The sequence below is a fragment of the Chlorocebus sabaeus genome, chromosome 14, assembly GCF_047675955.1.
Source record: "Chlorocebus sabaeus isolate Y175 chromosome 14, mChlSab1.0.hap1, whole genome shotgun sequence".
Taxonomy (NCBI): Eukaryota; Metazoa; Chordata; class Mammalia; order Primates; family Cercopithecidae; genus Chlorocebus; species Chlorocebus sabaeus.
In genome coordinates, this window is record NC_132917.1 from 28,216,851 (window position 1) to 28,233,135 (window position 16,285).

Genomic DNA, 16,285 nt, shown 5'->3' on the forward strand with positions numbered 1-16,285 from the left:
CCATGAAGCCCTGAGGCGCTTCTGGATGGGGCGAAAAGAAAGGGGAGTCGGGTGGAGGAGTGGAGGCCTCTCCCTCCCATGACACTCTCTCCCTGCTCTGCCCTCTTCCCTCTCAGGAGCAAGACACAACTTAACTGCTCCTGACAGCACTATTTTTAGCGGTCCTCTGGCTGTCAGCTCTGGGACGTGTTCTCTGCATGTTCCCTGGAGCTTTCCCACCCTGCTGTCACTCTCAGGAGGAGGGAGGGGGGCTGGAAGACAGCCTGAGTCCCTGTCCCAGCATCACTTGCTCTAATGAGGCAGTAGCACATGACAGTGAAAAGCCTCGGTGTCCCAGAACTCTGGTTTAAACCCCAGCAACCTCGGTTAGCTGTGAGACCCTGGCCAGCTCGCTTGATTTTTCTGTCTCAGTTTCCCTTTCTCTAACTTGGAGATCATATTGACATGTGTTTGCTACTGAGGATTAAGTGAGATAACGCATGTAAAGTGCTTAGCACTGGGCCTGGCCTAGCACTTCACAGATGTTCATTTTTAGCTCCTTCACTTCCAGAGGACTGCTCCAGAGGTACAGATAGCCTCACAGAGGCTACAGGGGTGGCCTCACAGCCCCAGGCAGGGTGTGAGGAAGGACCATGCCTTGGAATAGGGGTGGCAACCCTGGCAGCTCACTCTAGAGGAAGGGGGTCAGTCTTTTTTTTTTTTTTAATTATTATTTTTGAAATGGGGTCTTGCTCTGTTGCCCAGGCTAGAGTGCAGTGGCACAAATAGAGCTAACTGCAGTCTTGACCTCCTGGACTCAAGCGATCCTCCTGCCTCAGCTACCCAAGTGGCTATGACCACAGGTGAGCACCACCACACCCGGCTAATTTCTGTTTTTGTAGAGACAGCGTTTTGCTATGTTGCCCTGACTGGTCTAAAACTCTTGGGCTCAAGTGATCCTCCTGCCTCAGCCTCGCAAGGTACTGAGATTATAGGCATGAGCCACCACTCCCGACAGTAGGTAGGTCAGTCTTTAGAGGTGACCTTCAGCTGGTGAAGGCCAGGGCCTCAACCCAGTTCTCTCTTTAGTCCTTTCAGACATCATCAGACATTTCAATCCTTCCGTTCCAATGCCCGTGTGCCACACTGGAAAGACAGTGGTACCCCATGATGGTGCCGATGGTGCTGAGTAAGTTCCCTTTCCTTCTCTCTCTGGGGTATGTATTCCTGCTGGTCTCAACATATAGGCGGGAAGATTTGGGGGCCTGGCAAAGTCAAAGAGGCTTAAAAATAGAAGTATTTAAGTCAAAGCCCAAATGCCCCCTCAAGCTGATTTCAGTCTGCCTGATGAACCTCATTTTGAAAAGCAGGTCAGTGCCCACTCTTCAGAAGCCAGGAGTGAGTCAAGCTCAGAGACTGGCACCTGAGCTATGGCAAGGGGCAAGCTTCCAGCCCTTGACAAAATAACATTTAGCTGATTTTCCTCTCTGTTTCCCTCCCTCTGCCCAGAGACTTGTGGATTCAGGCTCAAGAACTGGTGAGAAACATGAAAGAGAACCTGGTAAGCATCTGTCCAACTCTGGCATGGCTGGGCTGCCTCGGTTTGCTGCAAGGCGGGCAGATCAAAGTGATAATGGCCCTGGTACCATTTTACCATGAACTCAGCAACTAGTGTGGCCTGGATTCTTTAAAAAATGTCTTTGCCATTCTCTGGTGGTCATTAAAGGAAAGGACCAATTCTTTTTCGTTGTTAATTTTTATTCATCTATTTATTTATTTATTTTGAGACCAGTTATGAGACTGGCTAATTTTTATGGTTTTGGTAGAGACGGAGTTTTGCCATGTTGCCGAGGCTGATCTCAAACTCCTGGGCTCAAGCAATCTGCCTACCTCGGCCTCCTAAAGTGCTGAGATTACAGGGTGAGTCATAATGCTCAGCCAAAAGGACCAATCCTATTCAGAATGGTTTTCCATGTGGTCCTGCTGAAAGTCAACAGATGGACTAAACGACTTCTCCCAAAGGGAGGTGGTGGCCAGCTTCAGTTCCAGGTGAGACTGGTTTGAGTTTGAGTCTTGAATTCTCTGCCTATTAACTGTATGATGTTGGGTAAGGCACTTACCTCCGTAAACCTCAGTTTTCCTGTTTATGAAATGGGATGATAAAAGAGCTGCAGTGTAGGGTTTTGGGAGCATTAAATGAGATATTGGATGTGCCTGGCACAGACTCAATACATAATATAAAAGCCTGTAGCTTGCATTGTTATTGTAGTGGTGATTGCTGTTACTAATAATTACCATATTAATTTTAGTTCTTAGGGTGGAGGCCTCTGTCACATACATACTGGGAGCCTTGGTACCATTCTCCTAACAGTTCTTAAACTATTTACTCAATAACCTATGTAGGTTTGTAATAAGCATCCTTTGATCTTTTGCACTGCCCTTATGGGCAAGTATCAAACCAAGGCAAGCCTTGCTAGCAAACTGTATCTAAGCACTGAGCCTGGACTGCTGGAACCAAGGGAAGCTGCTGTTTCAGCCGGCCATGCATACATTAAAGAGTTCAGGAAGTGAAGTGAAGGTCATTCCAAGGCATATGAGGACGGGGACTAGAGCAGGAGCTACACCATAAAGTTTGTTTTCCCAAACAGGAGAATTCCAGAATTTCTGAAATAATCATTATTCTGTAAAATAGAGAAGAGATCCTGCATCTAACCCTGTAATTTTCCAGATGGGGAAACTGAAGTTCCCAGAAGTAATGTGACCTGTGCAAGTTCACACAGTTAGTTAGAGCCAAAACCTAAAGTGCCTGCTTCATAGTCCAGTGTTCCTCAATGACACCGTGCTGCCTCTTAAAAAACCAGTTTGTTTCCCGGTTACACAAGAAATGCATGTTCATTACTGAAAAAATCAGAAAACAGATAAGCAAAAAATAAAACCATCCTTAATCCTGATAACCCAAAGATAATTATGGTTAATAACTTGGTATATATTACCTTCCATATTTTTTCCTAGCATATATATCTTTATATATTTTATAAAACAGGGATGTTACTGGATAAATATGCCTTTTTAATTTTTTTTTAAATGAGATGGAGTTTTGCTCTTGTTGTCCAGGCTGGAGTGCAATGGTGCAATCTCGGCTCACCGCAACTTCCGCTTCCCAGGTTCAAGCGATTGTCCTGCCTCAGCCTCCCGAGTAGCTGGGATTATAGGCATGTGCTACCATGCCCAGCTAATTTTGCATTTTTAGTAGAGATGGGGTTTCTCCGTGTTGGTCAGGCTGGTCTCAAACTCCCAACCTCAGGTGATCCACCCACCTCGGCCTCCCAAAGTGCTGGGATTACAGGCGTGAACCACTGCACCCAGCCAAAGATACTTTTTTTTTTTTTTTTTTTTTTGAGATGGAGTCTTGCTCTGTCGCCCAGGCTGGAGTGCAGTGGCCCGATCTCAGCTCACTGCAAGCTCCGCCTCCCGGGTTCAGGCCATTCTCCTGCCTCAGCCTCCCGAGTAGCTGGGACTACAGGCACCCGCCACCTCGCCCGGCTAGTTTTTTGTATTTTTTAGTAGAGACGGGGTTTCACCTTGTTAGCCAGGATGGCCTCGATCTCCTGACCTCGTGATCCGCCCGTCTCGGCCTCCCAAAGTGCTGGGATTACAGGCTTGAGCCACCGCGCCCGGCCCAAAGATACCTTTTATAACCTACTTTTCTCAATAGATTAGTTCCCATGATAATTACATTTTTCAGCATCATTTTAAAAGCTACATAGTGTTTCATCTCATGAGTATTCCACAGTTTACACAGCAATCCCCTGTTTGGGACATTTGTGTTGTTTCCAGTTTTTCGTTCTTATGCATAAGGCTTCAACATTGTAGCTGAATCATTCACGTATCCTTGTTTCCTTAAACTATCTTTGGAGAAATGAAATAATTAGATCAAAAGGTGTGTCTTTTAATTTAAAAAAAAATTTTGGATATATTTTATCAACCTAGAGCAGTTATACCACTGTAAACTCCTGCCATATACTACTATCGAAAAAAAATTCATACATGGGTTTTTCAGGGATGGGTGTATGAAATGGAAAGACATGAAAACAAAGACATTATTTTGGTTCAAGGTCTTGCCACAATCTCCTTTTCATGCTGTTGCCCTTTTCTTCAGCAACTTGATTTTCAGCTTGACTGGAAGCTCATCAATGTGTTCTTCAGTAACGCAAGCCAGTGTTACCTGTGCCCCTCTGCTCAACAGGTAAATGGCAGCCTTGGGGACTGAGGGATTGCAGATGCTGGGGATGGAGAGGGAGTGAACCAAACCTGCCTGATTACCTGATCCCCAGCTATCAGGGTGGGGCTAATGCCACCTATTTTAGAACATGGATGGATGGATGGATGGATGGATGGGCAGACAGACAGTCAGATACTCAAAGAAACTTGCTTGAACAGGCGTTTTATGAGTTTTATTGCTTCAATTTTTTTATTGTGATAAAATACACATAAAGTTGACCATCTTAATCATTTTAAGTGTACAGTTTAGTGACATTAGATAATTCATAATGTTGTACATATGACATGCATTCATAACTGTCACAAGGAACAGGTGTTTTTTACTTACCATCTCTCATATCAGGAAAAGGAAATAGAGGCATAGATAAGTTGAGCCAACAGTCATTCCGCAACTGAGAAAATTAGCGTTCTGGTTGGTTAAAAACTATCTTGCCTCTTAATTCTGATTTCTTGTAAGTTCTGAATTTAAGAAATAAAGCAGGGTGCATACCATCCTCACTCCTTGGCCCATGAATTCTATTTGTAGTGGGAAGGCTGCTGTTTATTGAAGTAGACTGTATCTTCCGAGTGCCTTGGCTTTTCTGGAAACAGGACATGAAACATGTGGTCTCATTTATTATTTATGGAGGTGAATATCTATGACTTAAGTCTTTACTGAAGATCATTCAGATTAGGATCAGTTGAAAGTGTAAGGGGTGGTTTAGAAATCTAAGCCATGGTAAAATAAAGGGCACCTGGACTCTTCTTCAGGATCCTGAAGCCTGGCTGCTACCATGCTGGCCCTGCCACTTGTGGGATCAGCTTGTCCTCTTCGCCACCCTCCAGGCCAGGGCACAGGCATGGTGGAGCTTCTGGAGGTGGTGTTTTCTTTTCTGTGCCTCTCTCCTACAATAGATACTCTTGCCTTCCTTCAAGTGCCCCACACTCCCACTGACTCCTGGCTCACCATCAAAACTCCCCTTCCTTTAGTAATGTCAAGCCTTGGGAGAATGTTGATGGAAATCCACCTTCCTGACTAGCTCTCATTGGTTAATATTCCTGCAGCCTTTCTGGGTTTCCAGCATATAGATAATGAAGATTTATTGTTCCAGTTTACCCTCTGTTTTCTCCAGTGCCAAGTGAAATTTACATGCCTCGTTTGTTCTCTGCACAGCCCCCCTTTTTGATCATTATGCATTACTTCATGAATGTATGCATTCATGCATTGACATGTTCAAGCATTTAGACATTGGTGCATTCTTCTGTATACTCATTAATTCAGGACATTAACTCATGCATTTATGCAGTCATGCACTGAAGTGTTCAAACATTTAGACATTGCTGCATTCTTCCATGTGTTCACTAATGCAATCATTCATCCATAAGTTATGTATAAATTCATTTTCTCATCTTACACGCAGACACATGCTATTGTATTTGTGATTAGTTTGTTCATGCTATGCTAGCATTGTTTTAATGTATGAATCCATTTATGAATACTTAGATTCATTGATGATTTTCCATGTATTTTGTCTTGTGTTTAAACATTCCTACATAAATTCTTGCATGCTTTCATGTATTTATACCTTCAAGCATTCTCGAATACATGTTGTATTCTTGTGCACATGTATTCATCTACATATTATTTATTTGTATTTTTAGTTATGCAAGCAATACACAAATACTTTCCTTCTAGAAACTAAAACATCAGTTAAAGCTAAAATACGTATCCTTTTGGCCACCTCCCTAATCCTCTCTCTCTTTTTCTTTGCAAACCTCTTACATATCTATAAATCCAAGCATTATTTTGCATGCATGTATGTATGAGAGAGATTTAATATAAATAGTGTTATATTGTGTGTACTACTGAAAACAATTTTTTCACTAACCAAGTATTGTTGAAATCTAGTCATGTTGATACATATGGAATGAGTTTATCTCTCTTACATGAGTATTTTGTTGTGTAATGTTACTACATTTTATTTCACCGTTTTCCTATACTGATGGCAATGTAGGTATTTCTAGTTTCTCACTATTATAAACAATGCTGCAATAAACAGTCTTGCTCATTTACTTGACTATGTGGAAGAGTTTTCCTAAATACAGTGATTTTTGTGGACTGAAGTACATTAGTGAGTCAAAAAATCAGTTTAAAGGATTGCAACCAACATTGTAAAAAAAAAAAAAAAAAGAGAATAAAATATTTGAGTTCATTGCATGTAGTGAGGTAAGTATTGGTTCATGAGATTTTTGCATCATTTCTATATGGATACTTGTACTGGATTGGGATGTGAAACGCATCTCACACTGTGGGTCAAGATAAAAACAATCTCAAGAGCCGGGCACGGTGGTTAACGCCCGTAATCTCAGCACTTTGGGAAGCCGAGGGGGGCGGATCACGAGGTCAGGAGACCGAGACCATCCTGGCTAACATGGTGAAACTCCGTCTCTACTAAAAAATACAAAAAAACTAGCCAGGCGAGGTGGCGGGCGCCTGTAGTCTCAGCTACTTGGGAGGCTGAGGCAGGAGAATTGCTTGAACCCTGGAGGCAGAAGTTGCAATGAGCCAAGATTGCGCCACTGTACTCCAACCTGCGCAACAGAGACTCCCGTCTCAAAAACAAAAACAAAAAAAAAAAAAAACAAGAAAAAGTCTCAAGAAAAGCGCCTGGAACAGATTCCTACGCCAGTCTTTAGATGCACACATTCTGGGTTTTAATAGGCTCTGCCGGCCGGGCGCGGTGGCTTACGCCTGTAATCCCAGCACTTTGGGAGGCCGAGACCATCCTGGCTAATACAGTGAAACCCCGTCTCTACTAAAAAAAAAATACAAAAAACTAGCCGGGCGAGGTGGCCGGCGCCTGTAGTCCCAGCTACTCAGGAGGCTGAGGCAGGAGAATGGCGTAAACTCGGGAGGCGGAGCTTGCAGTGAGCCGAGATAGCGCCACTGCACTCCAGCCTGGGCGACAGAGCGAGACTCCGTCTCAAAAAAAAAAAAAAAAAAAAAAAAGGCTCTGCCTACTTGCCCTCCAAAGTGGCTGAACTCTCATATTTCCACTAATGGCAGTGAGCGCCTATTCTCTACAACCTTCCCAATGCTTGTTCTCAGACTTAATGATTTTTGTCAACATGAGAAATTCCTGCAAGATCTAGTCATATTGATTACATATGATTGAGTTTATTCACACTTAGAAGCTAGCACTTCTTTTTCCTTTTTTTTTTTTTTTTGTTTTGAGATGGAGTCTCGCTCTGTCACCCAGGCTGGAGTGTAGTGGCGCTATCTCGGCTCACTGCAATCTCCGCCTCCCAGGTTCACGGCATTCTCCTGCCTCAGCCTCCCTAGTAGCTGGGACTACAGGTGCCCGCCACCATGCCTGGCTAATTTTTTGGTGTTTTTTGGTAAAGACGGGGTTTCACCGTGTTAGCCAGGATGGTCCCAATCTCCTGACCTTGTGGTCCGCCCGCCTCGGCTTCCCAAAGTGTTGGGGTTACAGGCGTGAGCCACTGCGCCTGGCCAGCTCGCACTTTTAATTGGTTCAAAACATGTGACAAAAGTAATCATGCCTCCTCATTTTTAAACAGCTGTAAACCAATAATTTGATGTCCATAAATTCAGCTAATTATAGCAATACCTGCCAGCATCAGCTCAAATTCCCTCTTTTTTCTATCTCTTCTTGCATCTTGATTTTTCCTGTCACACAAAAACCACCAAGGCTTTGATGCCTGGAATAAATCTCACCTCCACCTCCACTTCCACTTCCCCCAGAGGCCCTATGGCTTCTAGGCCTGGCTCCTTTGACCTCCTGGCCAGGTCCACTGGTGCTGCCCCTCTCACAGCCCAGACCCACACTCACCTCCTAGTGGTACCTCTGGCCACACCTCCCTGTTTAAGCTAATCCTATGGTATAGCTCAGCATCTTTGTTTGAGAAGTTCTTACATGGCATTTTTATTTTTCTCAAAGCACATCTCAGGTATAAGCTCTCCCTTGGTGGTTGTGAAAATGTACTCTGTAGATGGCCGGGCACGGTGGCTCATGCCTGTAATCTCAGAACTTTGGGAGGCCAAGGCAGGTGGATCACTTGAGGTTAGGAGTTTGAGACCAGCCTGGCCAACGTGGTGAAACCCTGTCTCTACCAAAAATACAAAAATTAGCTGGGTGTGGTGGCGCACGCCTGTAGTCCCAGCTACTTGGGAGGCTGAGACAGGAGAATCACTTGAACCCAGGAAGTGGAGGCTGCTGTGAGCTGAGATCATGCCACTGCACTCCAGCCTGAGCAACAGAGTGAGACTCTGTCTTTAAAAAAAAAAAGAAAAGAAAAAAGTGCTCTGTAGAGACCCAGAGGCCACTGGAGATTCTTCTGTGGGCAAATGCTGAGAAAGTGGGCACCGGCTGCCACCTGACCTTACAGAGCAGGTGTCAAGGTTTTCCTAAAAGTTCCCACAAGAAAAACATGTTTTGACATTAAGAGGAAATGTTGAGCTACTGTCCTACCCCAACTTAGGACCTGAAATTCTCTTCCCCTGTAGAGACCTTTGGGCTCCTTTAATGGGAAATAAATCAGGGCCTGTGTCCAGTTGTTCTTCAGGAGTTTCTTATGACCAAAGTCAGAGCGTCGAGTCAGGAATTATCCATTAGGTGTGACAGTGGCTCTGAAGGCAGGGGCTGCGGAGGTGAATGATAACCTGGCTCACAGCAGTGACCTGAGGATGCTTTTTGTGTCTGGACACTTGCTTGCTGCTCTCTAGTTAAATTTAGCTTTATTCATGAGTAAGATTTTAAAAATCAGAGGAAAATGGAAAAAGAGCTGATAACAAGAAAACAGACACATTTATCCCTTGTAAATGTCTCTAACTACAGGTGGCAGCCTTTTGGAGGGTACACTGCTGTGTGAGTCAAGAAACCTCAACGTGTTTCTAGTTGACTGAATAATCCCATTCCTTGGTATAAACCCCGAGAAAATAATTTATTAGAAAGAGTTAAGTTGGGTCTCAGGCACATGTTTGATAATAGACGTTCTTCCAAACCAGGGGGCAAATGATACAAATGGAAATGTACCAGTTCATTTGAAGAAATCAGCTTTTTCCTGACTTCAGGTTCCAGGAATTTATTATGTGTGACCTTATAGAGAAGGGACATCTTATAGGAGCATAATGTGTTCTACTGAGACACGGGGACAGCTGGTGTCCTGAGCGACAACCATGCAGTGCCTGGAATGAGTGGGTGGGCCCCGATTCCCTCTGCAGCTGCGAGCAAACACCTTGACCAGGGGCTCCTATAGCAAGAGTCACACTCTAGGGAGGGCCACGCAGGGTCCCCCACCTCTCCAGGGACAGTGGATATGGTACAGATGGGCAGCGAGGGTGCCTCTAGACACAGTTCCTCCCCGGGTTTTCAGGAAAGCGAGGGTGATGTTTGATGTCACGGTCAGGGAGTGGCTCACTTAGGAGAAAACTAGACAGAAGGCGTTATGGTAACAGACCTGGCTGAACCGGCCTCCCGGCAGCCAGCCTCACACTGAAACAGAGACAGCCGGTGAAGGGGCGGAGAGACACGGACACTGCACTTCCTCCTGTGTGGTGCCAGCCCGGGTGATTGACAGCTGTCTCCAGAGTCACTGCCTGTGTCCCCTCCGGGAAACAGAACAGCTCCTTGGCCTTCCTTGTCTTCCTGTCTGAGCCAAGTAGCCTTAAGGGACAGCCAGTCTGCAGGCAGCTAGGAGTTTGTCTTGTGATTTTTATAATTTTTCACATTGAAAAGGTAAAGCAGGTGTGAGCCACTGTACCCAGCCTGTAATCCCAGCGCTTTGGGAGGCTGAGGTAGATGAATCGTTTGAGATCAGAAGTTTGAGACCAGCCTGGCCAACATGGTGAAACCCTGTCTCTACTAAAAATACAAAACTTAGCTGGGCATGGTGGTGGGCGCCTGTAATCTCAGCTACTCAGGAGGTGGAGGTTGCACTGAGCCGAGATCACACCACTGCACTCCAACCTGGGCAAAAGAGCGAGACTCCATCTCAAAAAAAAAAAAAAAAGGTAAAGCAGGTCCATTTTTGAGGTCCTTCCTTTGCTGGTTTTCATTACCTGCAGGAAGGGGAATGGTGTGTGTGTTGGGTGGGTGGGAGATGTCTTTAACTCTTTCTCTAGGAACCCTTATCTTAGAGCAAGCATGGCAAGAGAAAGGCTGATAAAATAGGATCACGTAAAGGTTCCGAGGCCCCTCTGGGGCCTTAAATACAGGGTTAATTGTATTTCCCTGTTGGACCTGATTTTATTCGGGAAAAAGTGATTCCTCAAGTCTTTGGGAGTAAGTCTCCCGTCCCTCAGTGTGAGCTTCAGAATCACACCAGGTATTTCTGATCTTGCTCTGACTTTGAGTCTGCCCTTTCCTGGTGGAACTTGTCAGCTAGGGGGAGTTCGGTTTTTCCCTGGTGGATGATGGGTTGGGGAGAAAACAGATGAACAAAAGGAAGACAAAACTAGGAAGCTCTGGGAACTCTATCTTTGTTTGTGGAATGCCAGGTCTAGATGGGACCTTTGCCTGTGGTCTTGCCTGGCAGGGATGGGCCTGTCGTGAGTCTGGGTGGCCTCACCCCGTGGTCCTCCTGCAGGCACCCTCACTCAGCACGGTTCTCCTCTCACAGAACGGGCTTGCGGCGGGCGGCATGGACGAGCTGATGGGGGTGCTGGACTACCTGCAGCAGGAGGTGAGGCCGTGGGCCCAGGGCTCCCCTGAGGGTGGTGGGGCTCGTTTACCCTCATATGGCCTCCACCAGGGTGGGGAAATGGACGCCTGTGAGGGGGACTGGGACCCTTGGGAAAGGGGAAACTTTAGAGGAACCCATCTTCTCATCCTTTCAAATGAGAACATGGGCGAGGAGAGCGCACTCCGCTCCTGCAAAGGAAACTTCTGAGAGAAACTCGACTCTTCCTTGAGTCCTCGGTGGCCCTGCTCTGCCCTAAGGCCACTCTCTAGCTGAGTCTGGGGCAAGGACGAGATGGAGGGGCCTGAGGACCTTCAAGACCTTTCTGCTCAGTGACCGTGACACTGCTGCAGGGTCTGAGAATCGGCTGGGGGTTGCTGAGGCTCTGCCTTCCGCTTTGCTCCTCTGGAGGGCAGCTTTCCGCTGGAGGGGGCTGCAGGCCCATAGCCCCAGTGGTCTCGCTGCCCCGTGGACACTGGTGGGAGACTCCCCACCCACCGTGAGGGACAGAGAGTCCTGTTTCTGGATGGCACAGATGCAGGGCTGGCAGCGCGGACTGACCCCGACCAAACATCTCCCAAAGGATCATGCCAAGTTAATCAAGGGGAGGTCCATCACACTCAGCCACACCCCAGACGGGGCCCAAGCAGGAGTTCCAGAAAGCCCAGCAGTCATGGCGACTTGGCAAATACTCACGTTCCTCTCTCTGTGTCCTCCTAGGTCCCCAGAGCGTTTGTAAACCTGGTGGACCTCTCTGAGGTTGCAGAGGTCTCTCGTCGGTATCAGGGCACTTGGCTCAGGTAAAAGGGGAAGGGGAATGAGACGTGCATCTGTGACACGGCTGTCACGTGTGCGTCCTGTGGGGGCCCTTCATGTGCCTTAATCTATGAGGGACCCTAAAGAACAGAGGCCAAGGGAGGCTGAGAAACACGTGCAAGCTGACACCCAAGCGAGTGGCAGAGTCGGGGTGGGGCGGGCCCCCTGCCAAGCATTGTTTTGGGGACTGAGTCAAAGAATAAAATACTCGGTCTGGTTGATGTTGTGCCAGAGGCTCTCCTCCGTGCCAGAGTGATTTGAGAGTTCGCCTTGGCAAAACATTCATAAGCTAAGAAGTGTTACTTCTGGAAATTGGATAGAAAAACGTAGCCTAAATGTAGTTTAACTTCACAGAACTTGATTCCTATATATTTCTGAAAATGTTCATAGACTTTAAGGTTTTTGGAGCCAAATCCTAAAAATTCTGGCTCTGGACCTAGAAAAGAAGTTTGTGTAGAAAAAGTCAGGGCAAGGGTGGTGGAGAAAAGGGTGCTGGAAAGGAGAGAAGGGGGTACCGAGGGGAAGGAGGGCTCTGAAGAGGACGCAAGACAGAGAAGGTACAGGGGAGGGAAAGGAGAATGGGATGTGGGTGTCTGGTGTGAAGAGCAATGAAGGGGGAGGAGGAAGACTGAGAGATGAAGAGGGAGAAAAAGCTTCTCTCTATCCCATACTTATCCACTACGAAGAGCTTTTCTCCATCCCATATCCACCCCCCAGGAAAAGCTTCCCTCTATCCCATAGCCACCTCCCAGGGAGAGCTTCCCTCTATCCCATACCCACCCCCCAGAGAGAGCTTCCCTCTATCCCATATCCACCCCCAAATCCATACCCACCCCCCAGGGAGATTCCCTCCATCCCATACCCACCCCCCAGGGAGAGCTTCCCTCCATCCCATACCCACCCCCAACCCATACCCACCCCCCAGGGAGATTCCCTCCATCCCATACCTACCCCCCAGGGAGAGCTTTCCTCCGTCCCATAGCCACCCCCAACCCACACCCACCCCCCAGGGAGATTCCCTCCATCCCATACCTACCCCCCAGGGAGAGCTTTCCTCCGTCCCATAGCCACCCCCAACCCATACCCACCCCCCAGGGAGAGCTTCCCTCCATCCCATACCCACCCCCAAATCCATACCCACCCCCCAGGGAGAGCTTCCCTCCATCCCATACCCACCCCCAAATCCATACCCACCCCCCAGGGAGATTCCCTCCATCCCATAGCCACCCCCTAACCCATAGCCACCCCCTAACCCATAGCCACCCCCTAACCCATACCCACCCCCCAGGGAGAGCTTCCCTCCATCCCATACCCACCCCCAAATCCATACCCACCCCCCAGGGAGAGCTTCCCTCCATCCCATACCCACCCCCCAATCCATACCCACCCCCCAGGGAGAGCTTCCCTCCATCCCATACCCACCCCCAAATCCATACCCACCCCCCAGGGAGAGCTTCCCTCCATCCCATACCCACCCCCAAATCCATACCCACCCCCCAGGGAGATTCCCTCCATCCCATACCCACCCCCCAGGGAGAGCTTCCCTCCATCCCATACCCACCCCCAACCCATACCCACCCCCCAGGGAGATTCCCTCCATCCCATACCTACCCCCCAGGGAGAGCTTTCCTCCGTCCCATAGCCACCCCCAACCCATACCCACCCCCCAGGGAGAGCTTCCCTCCATCCCATACCCACCCCCAAATCCATACCCACCCCCCAGGGAGAGCTTCCCTCCATCCCATACCCACCCCCAAATCCATACCCACCCCCCAGGGAGATTCCCTCCATCCCATAGCCACCCCCTAACCCATAGCCACCCCCTAACCCATACCCAACCCCCAGGGAGAGCTTCCCTCCATCCCATACCCACCCCCCAATCCATACCCACCCCCCAGGGAGAGCTTCCCTCCATCCCATACCCACCCCCAAATCCATACCCACCCCCCAGGGAGATTCCCTCCATCCCATAGCCACCCCCTAACCCATAGCCACCCCCTAACCCATAGCCACCCCCTAACCCATACCCACCCCCCAGGGAGAGCTTCCCTCCATCCCATACCCACCCCCAAATCCATACCCACCCCCCAGGGAGAGCTTCCCTCCATCCCATACCCACCCCCAAATCCATACCCACCCCCCAGGGAGAGCTTCCCTCCATCCCATACCCACCCCCAAATCCATACCCACCCCCCAGGGAGAGCTTCCCTCCATCCCATACCCACCCCCAAATCCATACCCACCCCCCAGGGAGATTCCCTCCATCCCATACCCACCCCCCAGGGAGAGCTTCCCTCCATCCCATACCCACCCCCAACCCATACCCACCCCCCAGGGAGATTCCCTCCATCCCATACCTACCCCCCAGGGAGAGCTTTCCTCCGTCCCATAGCCACCCCCAACCCATACCCACCCCCCAGGGAGATTCCCTCCATCCCATACCTACCCCCCAGGGAGAGCTTTCCTCCGTCCCATAGCCACCCCCAACCCATACCCACCCCCCAGGGAGAGCTTCCCTCCATCCCATACCCACCCCCAAATCCATACCCACCCCCCAGGGAGAGCTTCCCTCCATCCCATACCCACCCCCAAATCCATACCCACCCCCCAGGGAGATTCCCTCCATCCCATAGCCACCCCCTAACCCATAGCCACCCCCTAACCCATACCCAACCCCCAGGGAGAGCTTCCCTCTATCCCATACCCACCCCCAAATCCATACCCACCCCCCAGGGAGAGCTTCCCTCCATCCCATACCCACCCCCCAACCCATACCCAACCCCCAGGGAGATTCCCTCCATCCCATAGCCACCCCCTAACCCATAGCCACCCCCTAACCCATAGCCACCCCCTAACCCATACCCACCCCCCAGGGAGAGCTTCCCTCCATCCCATACCCACCCCCAAATCCATACCCACCCCCCAGAGAGAGCTTCCCTCCATCCCATACCCACCCCCCAGGAAGGGACCACCCACCCTCTGTTCTTCCCAACATTTGTGTCCTCTAAGACTTAAGCTTCTTCGTCCCTACTCCTTAAGCAACTCCTAGGCCCCTTCTTCCATAACAGGCAGCCTGGATGCACCCCCTTCCCCCACACTGCCTCCCCTCTCTCATTCCTGGTGTGTTTCAACCTGCAGCCCTGCGCCAGAGCCCTGCAACTGCTCAGAGGAGACCTCCAGGCTGGCCAAGGTGGTGATGCAGTGGTCTTACCAGGTGAGCCCACCCTGGGAGCCCGGGCTGCTGGCTCACAGGGGTGGGGTGGTCGCCAAGGAGAACGGGACAATTAGTTGAGTTTGCTCATGTTAGGATGTCTCCAGCTGAATTCAGGACTAAGTCAGGAGCAAAGAGAGCTGCTCTTGCTTCACATTGTGGTGGTGATTTCGGGATTCCTGCGTGTAAAATGGGGGCTACAGTACTGGTAGGGGTGCGAGTAGGGGGACAGTGGGGGCACTTTAGGCAAAAGGTAGTGAGGAACTTCAAAGATTCATTCTGGAATGCTTTTGGTCATCAGTGCCACTTGTAGTACCACATCTGGAGCGGGTGAACTGGTTCTGCCCAGTGTGCCTGTCCCCAGCCTACAGCCCAAAGGCAAACCAGGGCTCCTGAAGATGCACATTCCGGTTCACAGAAGAGACCTCAAGAGAGGGTGAAGGGGTTGGGCGTGGTGGCTCACACCTGTAATCCCAGCACTGTGGGAGGCTGAGGCGGGCAAATCACTTGAGGTCAGGAGTTCAAGACCAGCCTAGGCAACATGGTGAAACCTCGTCTCTACTAAAAATACAAACATTAGCTAGGCACGGTAGCATGTGCCTATAGTCTCAGCTACTCAGGAGGCTGAGGCAAGAGAAGTCACTTGAGCTTGGGAGGTGGAGGTTGCAGTGAGACGGGATCGCACCACTGCACTGCAGCCTGGGCAAGAAAGCAAGACTCCGTCAAATAAATAAATAAGGGTGAAGGGCTCAATGAAAGCCATCATTCCTCTTAGCAAACAGCACAAAGCACAGTTTCTGTTAGCATGTGTTAACATGATGAATTTTTATTTGAAGTTGCATGGCACCTCTCTCACTCTGGAAATGACAACATGTTGTGAGTGGTTAAGGCCCCTGCCTCTACCAAACTTAGCTCTTGAAGAGAGCAGGGGGCCCCGCCACACGCTGGGCTGTCTTGTCGTTCCTAACCTTCCAGAGAATATATTTTAGGTCTGTCTCTGGTATTACCTAATGCTGGCACTTCAAAGACAACTGAAAACTCAGCTGAGCTATCAAAGAGCCCTGAAGGGTGAGACAAGAGGGAGCTTCAGAATAGCACTTGAGAACAACGAGAGGGGCAGATTCTGTCCCAGGGCTGCTGAGAATGATTTGGGGCTGGCTCTGCTTTGCTCATGTTCCTGGATGGTCACCTCTCTGCTCCCTTCTCCAGGAAGCCTGGAACAGCCTCCTGGCCTCCAGCAGGTACAGTGAGCAGGAGTCCTTCACGGTGGTTTTCCAACCTTTCTTCTATGAAACCATCCCGTCTCTACCCTCGGTA

At 49.2% G+C, this 16,285-nt stretch overlaps 1 protein-coding gene across 1 annotated transcript in view; it reads left to right on the forward strand.

The window, feature by feature from the left end:
- Positions 1 to 16,285, forward strand: part of PLB1 (phospholipase B1) — a 169,595-nt gene that overhangs the window by 51,029 nt on the left and 102,281 nt on the right. The window contains exons 9-15 of the mRNA XM_007971076.3: positions 1,069 to 1,161; positions 1,491 to 1,540; positions 4,139 to 4,225; positions 10,882 to 10,944; positions 11,662 to 11,741; positions 14,896 to 14,971; positions 16,178 to 16,282. Coding sequence (XP_007969267.3) covers positions 1,069 to 1,161; positions 1,491 to 1,540; positions 4,139 to 4,225; positions 10,882 to 10,944; positions 11,662 to 11,741; positions 14,896 to 14,971; positions 16,178 to 16,282 — 554 coding nt within the window. The remainder of the gene's footprint in view (positions 1 to 1,068; positions 1,162 to 1,490; positions 1,541 to 4,138; positions 4,226 to 10,881; positions 10,945 to 11,661; positions 11,742 to 14,895; positions 14,972 to 16,177; positions 16,283 to 16,285) is intronic.